Raw genomic sequence first — 17,539 nt, forward strand, 5'->3', positions numbered from 1 at the left:
CATATTAAATGGGGAAAAACTTCAAGAATTCCCCCTATTTTTTTAACTAGCTCCTCCAAAGTAGTTTAGCATTTCACTAAAATGAGGTAAAAAGGCCTGAATCCTTGCTTCGAGCTAGGAGCGTGATAGGAGGAACGCACACACCCATTGGCTGCTAAGTGTTTCTTCTTTTCTTCTGTGGTTTCTGTTAGATGCGTCCTATCGCTGTGTTAACTCAAACCAGGTCATAGAAACACGTGATCAACAATGCTATATCTTTGCCGGTATAAAGAGAAAATGAAGACATCTATTTCCTTGCTACTTCCCAACTTTAAAAATGATGGGCATTGGGAATTTCTAAACCTTCAGGTCCAGTTGCTTCTTTTTAAAATGGTCCATCTGGAACCCTACCTCAGAGACAAAATCAGGATTGTGTATAGATAGGTTTCTGCTTCAGAAAGAGGAGCGAAGCTATTCCTGATTGAAACTCCTGCCTCTTAACCAGTCTGCTTAGCATCAAACTATCCATGAAGATGTCACACCTCTCCTCACAGTCTCAGAAGCATGTGAGGAATGAGTGAAAGGACCAGCGACCAGGAATGTCTATAATGGTTCTTCAGCCGTCCCGAAGGGCCGATTCATGCCAAATACAGTGTGTGTCCTTACGAGTAGCTCTCCAACTGAGCTGCCCTCATTTATTATGGTACAGGGAAGAAAAATCATTTTAGATTTATTTAAATAATAGTCCTTTGTGATGCTGGCCACTAACCTAGAATTAGAGGAAGGCCCTAATCTTCGGGCTTCGTTATTTAAAACACAGTAGTAGTCTGGGTTTATTTTGTGCCCTTGCATAATTTGAAAATCTTGAAAACCTCGCAAGTCCAATCTCCTTCTGAAATCATCAGATATTTTACAAGAAAGACTGTGTGAGTGATGCTTACATAAAATCTAGTATTTATCCTTCTAGCCATATTTTTCATTTTAATGGAATCTTACCTGTGATGTGATCTTATGTTTCCGCTTCAACCTTAAAATTATAGTAATACATGCATTTCCATGTTTATAAATGGATTACAAAATGATGGAATATACATACAATGGAATTCTACTGAGCAATAAAAAGGAATCAAGTGATTTCATTTGTAGGAAAATGGACAGACCTGGGGAACATTATGTTAAGTGAGATTAGCCATTACAGAAAGTGAAGGCTCCTACGTTTTCTCTCATATTTGAAGTTGAAGCTCAGGAGTAATTGGCATACCAGAGAAACTTCAGATAATGAAGGAGAAAGTCTAGTGGTGAGGGCAGGTGGCCAAGGGGAAGGGAGCCGGGGGTTCAATGGAAGAATCACTTCCATTGATATTATGTAGATATGTAGGAATACTAATCCCATTCTCAGTATCCTGCGTGGGGCAAGAGGGGAGTAGGGAAGGACCCAGAAGAAAACCGACCAGGTACCGTGTGCGTGCACATTCCTATCACCACGAATTACATCATCACGTGAGACTGACTGTGATGCACCAGTAGAACTATAAAACAATACAGTAAAATGATAGCAAATGAGATATTACAATATCCTAACCCAAAGAAACATGTCCTTCTCTCTTCTGCACTTTAGTTACAGCATCCTTGGTGGGAACTCTCAGTTCACCATCAACCCATCGACAGGACAGATCATCACCAGCGCGCTGCTGGACCGGGAGACGAAAGACAATTACACATTGGTGGTGGTGTCCAGTGATGCCGGGTCGCCCGAGGCACTCTCCAGTTCCACCAGTGTCCTCGTCACTGTGACCGACGTCAATGACAACCCACCCAGGTTCCAGCATCACCCGTACGTGACGCACGTCCCGTCTCCCACTCCTCCAGGTAACTGAACCAGCTCTGAGGCCACTTAGGAGACCTTTGCATATGTGTCTGATGTTTCCTTCCTTCTTTCCTTTCTTCTTTCCTTCTTTCCTTCCTTCTTTCCTTCCTTCCTTCCTTTCTTTCTTTCTTTCTTTCTTTCTTTCTTTCTTTCTTTCTTTTCTTTTCTTTCTTTTTTTTTTGCAGTACTAGGGAGTGAACCCAGAGCATTCTACATCTGAACTACAACTCCAGCCCTATTTTTTATTCTTTTATTTTGAAACAGGGTCTCACTGAGATGCCAAGGGCCTTGCTAAGTAGCTGAGGCTGTCCGCGAACCATGATTCTCCAGTCTCCACCTCCCAAGTGCTGGTATTACAAGTGTGCACCACCACACCCAGATCTTGACTGATGTTTTCTAAAACTGCACTTATATTTTATATGTAGGATATGCTATATAATGTTATGTGTTTTATATTTTGTTGTACATACATATATGTATATGTGTATATATATATATATATATTTGAAATACTAATTTTGCAGATCTTCAAAAATTTCTGTTGTTTTGTCCAATGAAATTGAAAAACATTTTGAATCTTGCTAATTAACTTTTTCCCAATAGCATTTCTGTATAGGATTGTATAATTACCACATCTTTTTTATTCCTATTTTTTAGTATTAGTTGAACACTGAAAATATTTAGAATAGATATTAGCCGGGCGTGATGGTGCATGCGTGTAGCCCCAGCACTTGCGAGGTTGAGAAGGGAGGTGTGCGGGTTCAAGGAGAGTCCCCGCAATTTAGTGAAACTCTCAGCGACCCAGCGAGACCCTGTTTCAAACTGAAAATTTTAAAAAGAGGGCTGGGAGTTAAGCTCGGGGGAAGAATGACCTTGGATTGAATCCCCAGTACTACAAAAAAGAAAAAGAAAACGATATCGTTTCATAGTTAAGAACGCTTCCTCCCTAAGGTGTAATCTGAGTGTAAGTTTCTTGTGAAAAAGGACATTCTTTCTGTTTTTCACATCATGCGTCCATCACTTGAAACTATCTGGACATGTCCAGGAGGTCTTAGGCATTCGAATAAAATTATTCTCAGAAAGTAAATATTTTAACTCTCTGTGTCTTGAAAATGTTTAATGAATAAATAATTCTAAATTATTTTTAGTTTTACTCCACTTGGTATGGAAGGTCCTCTTTTAGTAAGTTTTTAGAGGCATTTGTGAAACACTTTCATATTGACGATACGCACCTGTCTTTCTGCATCTCTTAAGTTCAGTTTAGTATCCTTTGCATAGTTGCAAAGAATGACAGACTCTTAAAAGAACTGCAGAAAGATTCTGCTATTTCTTTTGTTTTTTTGCTGGTCTGTGAATGGAACCCAGGGGCATTCGACCTTTGAGCTACACCTCCTGCCCTAGTTTATATTCTTTATTTTGGAATAGGGTCTCACTGAGTTTCAGAGGGCCTCACTAAGTACCTGAGGCTGTCCGCGAACTGCGATCCTCCTGTCTCAGCCTCCCGAATGCTGGGATTACAAGCGTGCACAACCACGCACGGCTCAAAGATTCTGCTATTTCTAATTTTTATACGATCTTTCAAAAAGGAAAGTCCACAAATACAGCTTATCATTAATATAATTTTCCCTGCCCTGCTTAAAAATATCTTTAATTAGAAGAAAATCAATGGAATCAGCATTTCTCCTCTTCACAATATTTGATCTTCTGTAACTTCAGATTGTCGACTTGATACTCACTGAAGGAGGAAAATCCATAAGCATATGTGCCAGCATTCTATCAGAAGAAATAGAAATATCAAATCACAAATCCCTGATGAAAGTCCTTAGCTGAAACGGTGCTGGCAGGCACGATTCTAATCACACCTGATGTGTGGTGGTGCTGGGTAGCTTCTCCCAGGCAGGATGAGATTGCAGGAGTGTGGTTTCCTCAATAGATGTATTAAAATTAATGAGTCAGTTTCTTCGTTTAAGTAAACAATATTTTACTTTTGTCCCAAACTCTTTGGCAGGAGAGTGTTTGGGAAGAGAATATTGAAAAAAATAAAGAGTATTTTGAAAAAGCGTATACCAAAAAAAATAAAGTCTTTATGGCAGGTTTTCCACTTGTTTCTACTATAACCTGTGTCACTAACTCCCATTCTAAGCACTACCTTTTGGAGTCTCGCTTGAACCCATCTTTCTGCAATTATTTTTCAGTCTGTCCTAATTATTTGACTTATAAAGATATAAGCCTATGAATATATACACATACATACATCCTTCATGTCAAGTCACAGTAACTCACAGAGAAAACAAATTTGCCATGAAAAACTGGGTATAACGAAGTAATAGTCATTTTTTAAAAAATACCACTTTTGTTGTCATGATTGCGTAGAGAGTAATTTAAAGGTATTTTAAGATATGATAGAACTGTGGTGGTTTTTCCTTGGGGAGAGTCATCGGTCTTTGACGAGGCCGCAGCTCACTTGCTGTGCTATGTACAGATATTTCTCCTGGGAACCGTGATTCCAAATGACTAGGCCAGTTATTTTCCTGGGCTTCTGTCAGAGGCACACTGAAAAATATGAAACTCAGCAGAATGTATGAGTTTTAGTGAGAAAATGAAAGGCGAGTCTCTGCAGACTCCAGGAAGCTGGGGAAATAAAGGAGACACTGTCCCTGGCAGAAACCATGAGCAGCAGTCATATTATGCAACAGCATAGAGTTGTATATGCCTCGACTAACTACCAAATATTCCCTTGGTCTCTACATGATCCTAACTGGAATCTCCCTCTTTCGCAGGTGCCTTTGTCTTTGCGGTTACAGTCACAGATGCTGACCTTGGACCCAACTCTGAACTGCATTATTCTCTTTCGGGTAGAAACTCTGAACATTTTCATATCGATCCTCTACGGGGAGCGATCATGGCAGGTGGGCCACTAAACGGAGCTTCAGAAGTCACATTCTCCGTCCATGTCAAAGACGGCGGCTCGTTTCCAAAGACAGATTCTACAACCGTGACTGTGAGATTTGTAAATAAGGCAGATTTCCCTAAAGTCCGAGCCAAAGAGCAGACATTTATGTTTCCTGAAAACCAGCCAGTGGGTACTCTAGTCACCACCATCACGGGAACTTCTTTGAGAGGAGAAGCTTTGTCCTATTACATCGCAAGCGGGAATCTTGGCGATTCTTTCCAAATTGATCAATTAACAGGACAGGTGACCATCAGTCAACCTTTGGATTTTGAAAAGATACAGAAATACGTAATATGGATAGAGGCCAGAGATGGCGGCTTCCCTCCTTTCTCTTCTTATGAGAAACTTGATGTAACGGTATTAGATGTCAATGATAACTCCCCAGTATTTCAAGAAGATCCATTTGTATCTGAAATATTAGAAAACCTTTCCCCTCGAAAAATACTCACCGTCTCGGCGATGGACCAGGACAGCGGACCCAATGGACAGTTGGATTATGAAATTGTTAGTGGCAACCAAGAAAATAGTTTCAGCATCAATCATGCTACCGGTGAAATTAGAAGCATCCGGCCTTTAGACAGAGAGAAAGTATCTCATTACGTGCTCACTGTCAAAACTTCTGACAAAGGCTCACCTTCACAGAGTACCTCAGTCAAAGTCATCATTAATATTTTAGATGAAAATGATAACGCCCCAAGGTTTTCTCAGATATTCAGTGCCCATGTTCCTGAAAACTCCCCGTTGGGATACACAGTTACACGCGTGACTACTTCTGATGAAGACGTTGGTGTGAATGCCATTAGCCGATACTCCATCTTGGACACAAGTCTTCCATTTACCATCAACCCCAACACAGGAGACATCCTCATCAGTCGACCTCTAAACAGGGAAGACACAGACCGTTACAGGATCCGAGTGTCTGCGCATGATTCCGGGTGGACGGTGAGTACAGATGTCACAGTATTTGTGACAGATATCAATGACAACGCTCCAAGGTTTACCAGACCTTCCTATTACTTAGATAGCCCTGAACTTACTGAGGTCGGCGTCAAAGTAACTCAGGTCTCCGCCACAGACCCTGATGAGGGGTCAAATGGACAAGTGTTTTACTTTATAAAATCGCAGTCAGAGTATTTCAGGATTAATGCCACCACGGGAGAGATTTTCAATAAACAGGTGTTAAAATACCAAAATATCCGCGGCTTCAGTAACGTGAACATCAACAGGCACAGTTTTATCGTGACATCGTCAGATCGAGGCAATCCTCCCTTGCTCAGCGAGACGACGGTGACCATCAACACGGTGGACAGTAACGACAACGCGCCTCAGTTTCTTCAAGACAAATACTTTACTCCCGTCACCAAAAATGTGAAAGTGGGCACAAAGTTAATCAAAGTGACTGCGGTGGACGACAGAGATTTCGGGTTGAACTCTGAAGTGGAGTATTTCATGTCCAGTGAAAATCATTTCGGCAGATTCAAGCTGGACAACGACACAGGGTGGATTTCAGTCGCATCTTCTCTAATGTCCGACTTGAATCAAAACTTTTTGATCACAGTCACGGCGAAGGATAAAGGGAACCCTCCGCTGTCCTCCCAAGCCACTGTTCAAATAACGGTCACTGAGGAAAACTACCACACCCCCGAATTTTCTCAGGGCCACATGAGCACAACCGTCCCCGAGAGCCACAGCGTCGGAGCCATCGTGAGGACCGTCTCTGCCAGAGATCGGGACGCGGCCACGAACGGTTTGATCACGTACAGCATCTCTTCGGGAAACGAAGAGGGTATTTTTGCAATCAACTCCTCCACAGGCGTGCTGACGTTAGCCAAAGCTCTCGATTATGAACTATGTCAGAAACACGAAATGACCGTCAGCGCTACGGATGGCGGATGGGTCGCAAGAACCGGGTACTGCAGTGTGACTGTCAATGTGCTCGACGTGAACGACAATTCTCCTGTGTTCATCCCCGATGCGTATTTCCCTACCGTTTTGGAAAATGCTCCCAGTGGGACCACCGTCATCCACCTCAATGCAACTGATGCCGACTCAGGAACTAACGCCGTGATTGCGTACACTGTCCAGTCGTCTGACAGTGACCTCTTTGTCATTGACCCCAACACAGGAGTCATCACCACGCAAGGCTTCCTGGACTTTGAGACCAAACAGAGCTACCATCTGACTGTGAAAGCCTTCAATGTCCCCGACGAGGACAGATGTAGCTTTGCCACTGTTGATATACAGTTGAAGGGGACAAATGAATATGTGCCCCGCTTTGTTTCCAAGCTCTACTATTTTGAAATCTCAGAAGCAGCTCCTAAAGGGACTGTTGTTGGAGAAGTGTTTGCCAGTGACCGTGACCTGGGCCCCGATGGGGAGGTACACTACTTGATTTTTGGGAACAGTCGAAAGAAAGGTTTCCAGATCCATAAGAAGACTGGACAGATTTATGTGTCTGGGCTTCTGGATAGAGAAAAAGAAGAAAGGGTGTCTCTAAAGGTATTGGCTAAGAATTCTGGTAGCATCAGGGGTGCAGATATAGATGAGGTCACTGTGAACATCACCGTGCTGGATGCCAACGACCCGCCGGTTTTCAGTCTAAACATCTACAGTGTTCAGATCAGTGAAGGGGTCCCCATAGGAACCCACGTGACTTTTGTCAGTGCCTTCGACTCTGACTCTGTCCCCAGCTGGAGCAGGTTTTCATATGTCATTGGATCAGGGAATGAAAACGGAGCCTTTTCCATCAACCCCCAAACGGGGCAGATCACCGTTACTGCAGAGTTGGACCGAGAGACCCTCCCTGTCTATAACCTCTCAGTTTTGGCTGTGGATTCAGGGACCCCCTCAGCCACGGGAAGTGCGTCCTTATTGGTCACTCTGGAAGACATCAATGATAATGGGCCGGTGCTGAGCATCAGTGAAGGAGACGTCATGGAAAACAGGCGCCCGGGGACACTGGTGATGACCCTAAAGTCCACCGATCCCGATCTCCCTCCCAACCAAGGCCCCTTTACCTACTACCTGCTGACCACCGGGCCCGCCACCAACTATTTCAGCCTGAACCCTGCTGGGATCCTTAGCACAACCAGGGAGATTGACAGGGAGCAGATTTCAGACTTCTATCTGTCTGTGGTGACTAGGGATTCTGGGGTTCCTCAAATGTCCTCCACAGCAACGGTGCACATCACTGTGATAGACCAGAATGACAGCCCTTCCCAGTCCCGGACGGTGGAGATCTTTGTGAACTATTATGGTAGTTTGTTTCCTGGTGGGATCTTGGGCTCTGTGAAGCCACAGGATCCGGATGTGTTAGACAGCTTCCACTGCTCCTTGACTTCGGGGGTCACCAGCCTCTTTAGCATCCCCGGGGGCACCTGTGACCTGAGTTCCCAGCCAAGGTCCACAGATGGCACGTTCGACCTGACTGTGCTCAGCAGCGACGGTGTCCATAGCGCGGTCACCAACAACATCCGTGTCTTCTTCGCCGGGTTTTCCAATTCTACGGTGGACAACAGCATCTTGCTTCGGCTGGGCGTCCCATCGGTGAAGGACTTCCTTACCAACCACTACCTGCATTTCCTCCGCATCGCCAGCTCACAGCTCACGGGCCTGGGGACCGCGGTGCAGCTCTACGGAGCCTACCAAGAGAGCAACAGGACGTTCCTTTTAGCAGCTGTGAAGCGCGCGGGCAGTCAGTATGTGAACCCCAGCGGGGTGGCCACCTTCTTTGAGAGCATCAAGGAGACCTTACTCCGGCAAAGCGGCGTCAAGGTCGAATCTGTGGATCATGACTCCTGCGTGCAGAATCCCTGCCAAAACGGTGGTAACTGTATCAGAAGACTGGCTGTGGGGCCCACACTGAAGACCTATGAGAGTCTCCCAGTCATCATGGTGGCCAACGAGCCCCTGCGGCCTTTCTTATGCCAGTGTCTGCCGGGCTACGCTGGCAGCTGGTGCGAGGTGGATATAGACGAATGTCTCCCGGGCCCTTGCCACAATGGCGGGACATGTCATAATCTAGTGGGAGGGTTTTCCTGCAGCTGCCCGGACGGCTTCACGGGGCGAGCCTGCGAGAGAGACGTCAATGAGTGTCTTCCCAGTCCCTGCAAGAACGGGGCAGTCTGCCAGAACTTCCCAGGAGGCTTCAACTGTCTTTGCAAAACTGGATACACAGGTAGGATGAGGTTTGATGGTTTTTTTCCCCATAAGATTGAAGCTCTTTGGTCGTTTTTAAATATCTTTCCATCAAAAGGACCATATTCCTAACAAATGTTTCCCAGCTTTTCCAAATACTCACTGCTCTAAGCAGTTTTTCTATATTTATATTTACTTCTTGCAAGAAAATCCATGAGGCTGAGATTTTTCCAGTTTTTTGTTACAGACAAGAAAAATGAAATATAAGTCAAGTAAGTGTTTGGAGATAATCCAGTTTATTTTCAGTAATATCATGATTCAGGTCTACACAGCCAATTCCAGTGATTAAACGCTAAGTCTGTCTGCTTATTCTCTTACAAGAACAAAGAGAAAATATCTTCCTAAAAGTGTGCAATAAATTTTGATGAAAAGTATATAGATAGATAGTTAGATATCATATATATATCATAAGACTTGGGCCATTTATTTTATGATTTTATGCCCTAAATAATTGCTAACAATTATTGTTGTTTTATTAGCATCATTTTGTAGTCTTTTAAAACCAGGATAATTATCTTAAAATTAATTTTAATTGAAATGCCCTTAACACTGTGAAGAGAATACAGCAAAAATCATGGTGTAAGTTTAAAACTGAAATGACTTGTTATTTTTAATATTTGGGTATAAAGCACAATAAGTTGATTTTTGAAATATGTCAGAGAAGAAATAAGTCACATTTAGCTTGACATTTTAGAAGCAGTATTAAACATATAGCAACACATGTCTTTCATCAGTCGTTAGTACCCAAATCACCTTAATTAATATGTGATGCCCATATGATTTTCTTTTTCTTTTTTTCTCTCTCTCAATCTCTCTCTAATACACATTACATAGAAATATATGTATATTTTATATTTTTACATATATTTGTATTTATATATATTTATGTATACATATATTTCTAGTGCCATTATTAGCTATCCTTCATTTTCCTGTTCATTAGTCAATGGTTGGTGTTCTTTTAAATGACTAAATGTTATGTCATTAATAAGTTGGAGAAGAATAAGATTCTCTGCTACGGTTTTCGCATTATACATTTTTTTGTTTTTTTTTTTTTGGTACTGGGGGTGGAACCCAGGGGCTTTTTTTTTTTTACCTCCGGGCTATCCTCCCAGACCTATTTTATACTTTATTCGGAAACAGGGTCTCACTAAGTTGCTGAGAGCTTAAATAAGTAGCCGAGGCTGGCTTCAAACCCGTGCAATCCTCCTGTGTCAGCCTCGCATACACTGGGATTACAAGCGTGCGCCACCACGCCCGTCTTCACATTATACATTTTTAAAACATACATATCACAGTGGATTGCTCTTCAGTGCTTATGAACAATTTTTAGGTGCTAGTGAAATAGCAAAAACGAAGACAGGTTTAAAACCTTTTTTTGCAGACTTTTGCAAACTAGGATTTTTTTAAAAGTTTAAAAATGCTTTTGAATATCATTAATTTCTTTTCTAAGTAACCATTGTGTGTATACTTAATGTTTTTTATTTTTTATATTTGAAATATGTTTTATATTTGAAAAACTGGGGATTTTGATGGTGATATAGCACATGTTTGGAAAGATTAAAGCAGAACACAGTAGTGAAAGGCATTAGCTTCTAACAAAGTCATATCCTTGGAAGTTAAAGGCAGAACGAGGGCAGTACGCATGTGTGACAGCAAGCTTGCGAGGTGATAACTGACTAAGCTGTAATGTTGGGGAGTCGCCTGACCTCGCTCACCCCAATGTGTCCACCTGTAAAATACCAACAGTCAGCACTGCTTGTGTTTAAGCTTGATTAAACGAGTCAGTATAATGTTTGTAAAGCATCTAAGTACAATATCCCGCATCCGGTGAGTGGTTATGCTAAGAGGAAGCACTGATGACCTGGTGGTAAGAGAGCCTGATCCAAGCATTTGTGGAGACGCAGGGTGTCCGTAGCGCGGGGCAGACGTGTCCCAGCAGAGCCGTGCCCTCAGGACCTGAAGGATGGTGCCGTATACATGTAGTAGATATAGATGTCTAGAAAACTTTCCTTCATCTTTTTTGCCCCCAAATTATTTCCTTGGCTGGGAATTCAACAGTGATGTTTATTGTTTACTTTTCCTCTTGCTTTAGTTTAACGCACTTATTTACATTTAGATTTAGTGTGAGTCTATGTTTAGTGCTACAATGAAGAAAATATGAACGTGTTTTATATTGCAGGGGAACAGGGAATGTTCCGTTGCTGCCACTGAAGGCATCACAACCTGGTTTCTCTGCTCCTTTATTAAATACTAGTGCCTCAGGAAAACTTTGCTTTTTTAAGGCCTGTGTGCGCTCACACAGGTTTATTTATTATTTATTTTTGCCATCACAATTATTTCAAATAACTGTATTTTTCATACTCTGTTTACTTTTGTGGACTTTATCCTGCCTTTTATATTTATTTAGTTATCTTTATTTATATTATTTATTTATTTATTTATTTATTACGGTACTGGAAATGGGACCCAGAGGCATTCTACCTTCAAGCTACACCCCCAGACCTATTTTTTATTTTTTTATTTTAAAATAAGGTCTCACTGAGTTACAAAGAGCCTCACTAAGTCGCTGAGGCTGGCCGCGAACCGGGATCCTCCTGTCGCAGCCTCTCAAATGCTGGGATGACAAGTGTGCGCCCACATGCATGGCTCACCCTGCCATTTTATCAATGATTTTCGACGTTTATGCAGTTTCAAATTAGTGTGCTTGATGCTTCCTCACCTCACACTCATGTACACACATGGGCATTGCACACACATGCACACATGCACACACAATCACTGCATATTTTATGTAGTATTAGAAATAAGACTAAAGATAAGAATGAAAGGCTTTGAACTGGTGAGAACTGAAAGGATCGCACCAAGGATCCCACAGAATGAGGTTAGGTATTGGCTGAACAGGGATTTTGCATAGAGAACATCTTATAAGTATGTAAGTATGAAAGTGAAAATTATGGAATAAAATATACCAACATATGCCATTGGAATCATTGGAACCAGTTTATTCCTCAAATCTTTACTTTTTCAAGACTATTTTTCACTAGGACCTTATGGAACAACTGTTTTTTTGATAAATGAGTAACTTAGAGAGATTGGATTTGTTTGTATTCTCATTGTTTTACTTATTTTAAGAAATAGCTGGATTATTACATATTCATTTTATTTTGTGTTTCACTGTGAAGAAAACTTTTTTGTAATTTGACTTTCCTTTCTCTAAAAGGATCCCTGGTTAATTGTAATATATGGAATTAGGAAAGATGAATAAGTCAACTGTACTATAGAAGGCTTGAGAATTAGCTGAGATAGTTAATAGGTACCCCAATTACTTGGGATGTGTATATCATACAAAAATCCCTGTAGTGTATTCACACTCCAGAATTCCAGGGAGCCCTGAAGGAAGACATCAGCGGAATCGCTGCAGACCCGGAATCTTTTTCTTTACGCTGAGGAAAAGGTGCAGTGTTCAGAATCTGGCTGATTAGAAGGCCCAGGCGGGCAGGTCTCTGTCTCCACCCAGGATTGCTGCTCATCCTGGAGCTGAGTCCTGCCAGGAACGGCTGTGTCAGAATGCACAGCATGTAGACGAAGAGTCTTCCTAAGTCTGGACCTCACATAGCACCGTCATTCTTAGCCCACTTGACCCTCCCATCCACTTCACAACTCTGGACACATTTTAGGTGTAGTTTATCGGAATGACGCCAGGGGTTTATTTCCATATGAGTTTTCCTGTGTCTTCAAGTCAGTCTTGATAATTCAGAGGAGGATGAGATTTAGCCATGCATCACTTCTATGTCACTTGACAGTGGAGAGAGTCATTTTTCCCCAGACATACAAAGTTAGACACAGGGTGTGCGTAGTAATTTTCCTGAGAAACTTGGCAAATATTTGCCTTGAATAAAAACAGCAAGAGTCAGGCGTGGTGGCGCATGCTTGGATTCCCAGCATCCGGGAGACTGAGACAGGAGGGTCGTGGTTCATAGACAGCCTCAGCTACTTAGTGAGGCCCTCTGCAACTCAGTGAGACTCTGTTTCAAAATAAAGAATAAAAAATAGGGCTAGGGGTGTAGCTTGGAGGTAGAACGCCCCTAGGTTCAATCCCCAGCACCACAAAGAATAAATAAATAAATAAATAAATAAATAAATAAATAAATAAAACAGAAGGAGTGACTTGCATTACCTTAAGATCGCTATAGTCATGTGCGAATCTTACTGATGATCCTGTGTGACCAAAAATACCTCACAGAATAAAGCCAGGCATGGTAGAATACACCTGTAATCCTAATACTTGGGAGGCTCAGACACAAGGATCGGAGGTTCAACACCAGCCTCAGCAGCCTCGTGAGACTCTCAGAAACTTAGCAAGACTCTTGTTTCAAAATAAAAACTAAAACAGTGCTGGGGTGTGTCCTGGAGGTAGACTACCCAGTACAACAAAAACAGAACAAACAAACCAGACTTAGACTTAAAAAATTGAGTGATTAGGTATGAAATGAAATTTTCTTTGAGATAAAGGAGAGTGGATAAAATAGGAGTATGTTAGAATCTGTTTGTGTTGCCGGGCGTGGTGGCGCACGCTTGTAATCCCCGCGCTTGGGAGGCAGAGACAGGAGGATCATGCAGGTTCGAAGCCAGCCGCACGCGCTGGCTTAGGAGACCCTGTTTCCAAATAAAAATGTAAAAATAGGTCTGGGAGTGTAGCCCGGAGGTAGAAGGGCTTCCAGGAACCCCAGTACCACCAAAAAAAAAAAAAAAAAGAATCTGTTTGTGTTCCTACTGTATTTCTGAGAGGGGCTTACATGGCTCACTTCAGTGATGTGTTGCAGTATTAGGGCAATCATATCTTAGGTCCCTAGTGGCTCCCAGGCACCTTATTTCTGCAGAAAATATGTATGTATGCAGTTATAAGTAAGCCCATCATGGTTATTACACACACCATTCGTTGTCTCATGGTGATTGTGCATGTTTTAAAATACAAAGATTAAAAGGCCTCTTCTTTTTGTTTTTCTTTTCGATTTTCTTATCAGAAGCCTTTACTAAACATAACGTTTTTGCTTTATGGTGTAAAACAAGAAAACTTCACTATGGTCCAGAATATTTAGGTGAATGGTCTTAATAGAGCATCTTTCAAAATAATGGAAACATCGACAGATTGTGCAAAACATATCTGCTGTCTGGAAAATAAATTATAATTCGAAATGCATAAATACTCAGAATCAATAGCCTGTAACTATTAGAGGATTACATGTGCTAATAAAGTGAGTTAGATATAAAAAACGACTTTGATGGCTGCTCATATACCTTCTGCTTCTTCATGGCTAAACACAAGAGAAGTAAAAACAACACTTGTGGTATTCGTGTGTGTGTGTGTGTGTGTGTGTGTGTGTGTGTGTGTGTGTGTAAGATATGAGATAGTAAATTGAAGACCTCTGAAACCATCTTGTCCTTTCTGGGGTGGTTCCGTTTAAGAGCTGAGAATTAATTTGTCTCTGCTGGATGAAATCTAGCATTAAAATATACTGTTGAGTGAGTGGAAATTGAATATAAACCCCAGTTGAAGAAACCATAGGTAATCACAGCATCCATTCTATGTTCAATATATCTTCACAAATTCTGCCTCTGAGCATTAAGATTAGGTTAAATTTCTCTGATAAGTTCCATCTGTAATCTTGGAACTGGAACACTGGTGGACACATCCTGGCTTCCTGTTCATGTAATTTCTTTCTCCATGTGCTGAGAATTTACACGCCCTGCAGCACATCTCCTTCCATCCATGATAAGTTGTCAACACAATTAATTGATGGCTGTCAACGCAAGACCAGCGTGCTCTTCTCGACAGCTGTGGTGCCAGTAAACATACCTTCACAGGGAAAGGCTCCTTGCACGTTGGAGGCCCGGATGTCTTTTGCAAACCCGTCAGTACACCTCCAGCCTAAGGCACTGACAAGTGTTTTAATTGACTTGCAGCATTTGTAAGTTAATGATCTGACAATCTGTATCACAGAGCTGCAGCACACATCAGATGATCATCTCAGGGCATGTGGGAGCATTCACACTGCTGGGTTCTCTGGCTATCATTAGGCCATTAACCCTGAAATCTTAGTACATAGACCCGTGCAGAACAGTACAGAATTAGCTGGTGGTTTCCAGTCTGATAAAAGAGAGTAGCCATTCTAAACCTGAGAAATATGCATGAAGAGGCTTCCTTTTAAGGCCAAGTAAAATTGTGATGTACTTCCTCACACAAAGGGGAAAAGGATACTTCTAATAATAATCCAAATTAAAATATTACCTATTACCCGAGCGTGGTGGGCACGCTTGTCATCCCAGCATTCGGGAAGCTGAGACCAGAGGATCATGGTGCGCAGACAGCCTCAGCTACTTAGTGAGGCCCTCTGCAACTCAGTGAGACCCAGTTTCAAAATAAAGAATAAAAAATAGGGCAGGGGGTGTAGCTTGGAGGTCGAATGCCCCTGGGTTACATCCCCAGACCCCCCCAAAATAATAAATAAATACATTAATTAGTTAATTAAATATTGTGTCTTCAAACTGGGCCTTTGGATCAAGGTCTAGTATGGTAAATTTTTTGAGATCATGAATCATAAAATAAATTTTACTCATTAAATGGAGAACTCAAAGAAAGTTTTTGAATGGTAAATAATGTATATATATATTCCAAAGCCATTTCTTCTAAACTCACTGGCAATTTCCCTTATTTAACTTCTTTACAAAGCTACTTTATGTCCTTTTGATAATTTTCTTCCAAGTAGAAATAAAAAAAATAAGCTGACTTTAATTAAAATTGAAAGTGAGTGAGGGTGAATAGAGAAGGGAGGAGGAGGAGGGACAGAGTCATAAAATATGCAGCAGTTGAAATAATGCTACGAATATAAACAAAATTACCAATTCCAATCTCAAAGGCATGCATGTGGTAGAGGGCAGGGAAGGGGCCTGTTGGGAAGGGCACCAAGAGTCCTGTGCATGTATTTTTTTAAATCCCAGAGTATGTGTACCTTAATATGATATAAACTTACAATACACCAAATAATAAATACGTGAATATCCATTTATCCATCTCTGTGTCCATTTCCAAGAAAACAAAAGTTTCATAAAACCATAAAAATTTAGAGTCTAGTGAGAGTTTAAACCTGAAAAGAAATTTATTCTCAATACTAATAATTTCTTAATTTGGTGGTACTGGGGTTCCTGGAAACCCTTCTACTTCCGCACTACACTTCCAGACCTATTTTAATACTTTTTTTTAAAATTTGGAAACAGGGTCTCTTAAGCCAGCATGGTTGGCTTTGAACCTGTGCGATCCTCCTGTCTCCGCCTCCCAAGTGCGGGGATTACAAGAGTGTGCCACCACGCTCGGCTAATTTCTTAATTTTTAACTGCTTTCATCATTCCTATAGACACTATGTATAGATTTAATACATAATTAAGTATTTATTTTAGGGTGTTTTTATAGCTCTCTCTTTGAACTCACTTTAATAGCCTATAGTTTATATCTAAATTATGTAAAAACATATTGTAAGAGTTAAATAGGTTTCACTTATATAAATTACATGTACAAATAAAAATACGTAATCATTTTGATGTTACCTAAATAAAACGTTTTAAAGGTGGTATTTCCAGCAGAGTTGAGCCTCGAAGAAGACAGATGGAGCTTCAAAGGCTCAGTGACGTGGATCCTTATACACGTACAACTTTGTTTAGCCTGTGTTCCTAAGTATTTGACTCGGGGTGCGTAACAGTACACCGCTAATTTTGTGATGATTGGTTCCTCCTTACTACTTCTTAAGAAAGGAAGTTGGAAATTTTATAACCCACTGAGATTTTGTCATAATATAAAAAATCTGTTGACTCTGCCTATAAAGTATATAAATCTGTAAATATAATGCATGCAACTTTTAATACCTCTCTAAAAGAAATTTTGAGAAAAAGAGAGGAAAAACAAGAAAGAAAAGTCATCTTTGTTCCAGTAGCAAATGTAAAAATGTTGTATTCTTGGAAAGAACAAACGAATTGGATGGAGTAAGATGTAACTTTCTTGGTGGCAAATAAGTATTGTAAAGTTTAGCCAATGGGTCTGATTATTTCTCTGTTGAGCAATGCATTGATGGTGTTGTATTAAGAAAATGAAAGCACCTCTGCTGCTAAAATGCTCTGGTCCCGTGTGGAGTTGGAAAGCAGGGCGGGATAGTTCTGTGCAGCAGCCTCCTGCTGTGAGATCTGGCACCAGTGAGTAGCGGAAGTCCCTGGCCTGTTTCTCAAATGTGACACCCTGCTGCAATACACTCAAAGCCTAATTTCTGTGCCTCTAAATTAGTAACTTGTTGATTTTCATGTTCTCTCCTTAGAAAAGTATCCTGACAGTTTTCACTCAGTGTTTTGCCTTGTAAGGAGGTTACCCATTTTATTTATAAAGGAGGAAGAAAAAATGTTGTGTTTGTGATTCCGTGATGTACAGAAAAGGGCTTAGCTAGCAGTGTCAGGAGGGCTGACTCACTCTTAGAACTTCAGACCAGAACAATTGTGGC

At 41.4% G+C, this 17,539-nt stretch overlaps 1 protein-coding gene across 1 annotated transcript in view; it reads left to right on the forward strand.

Moving 5' to 3' along the window:
- The window catches only part of FAT4 (FAT atypical cadherin 4), a gene marked incomplete at both ends in the record, with an annotated part of 162,826 nt that overhangs the window by 117,911 nt on the left and 27,376 nt on the right, over positions 1-17,539 (forward strand). The window contains 2 exons of the mRNA XM_080697144.1: positions 1,598-1,848; positions 4,627-8,976. Coding sequence (XP_080553270.1) covers positions 1,598-1,848; positions 4,627-8,976 — 4,601 coding nt within the window. The remainder of the gene's footprint in view (positions 1-1,597; positions 1,849-4,626; positions 8,977-17,539) is intronic.

The sequence above is a fragment of the Muscardinus avellanarius genome (genome assembly GCF_963383645.1).
Source record: "Muscardinus avellanarius genome assembly, chromosome: 6".
In the NCBI taxonomy this organism is placed as follows: Eukaryota; Metazoa; Chordata; class Mammalia; order Rodentia; family Gliridae; genus Muscardinus; species Muscardinus avellanarius.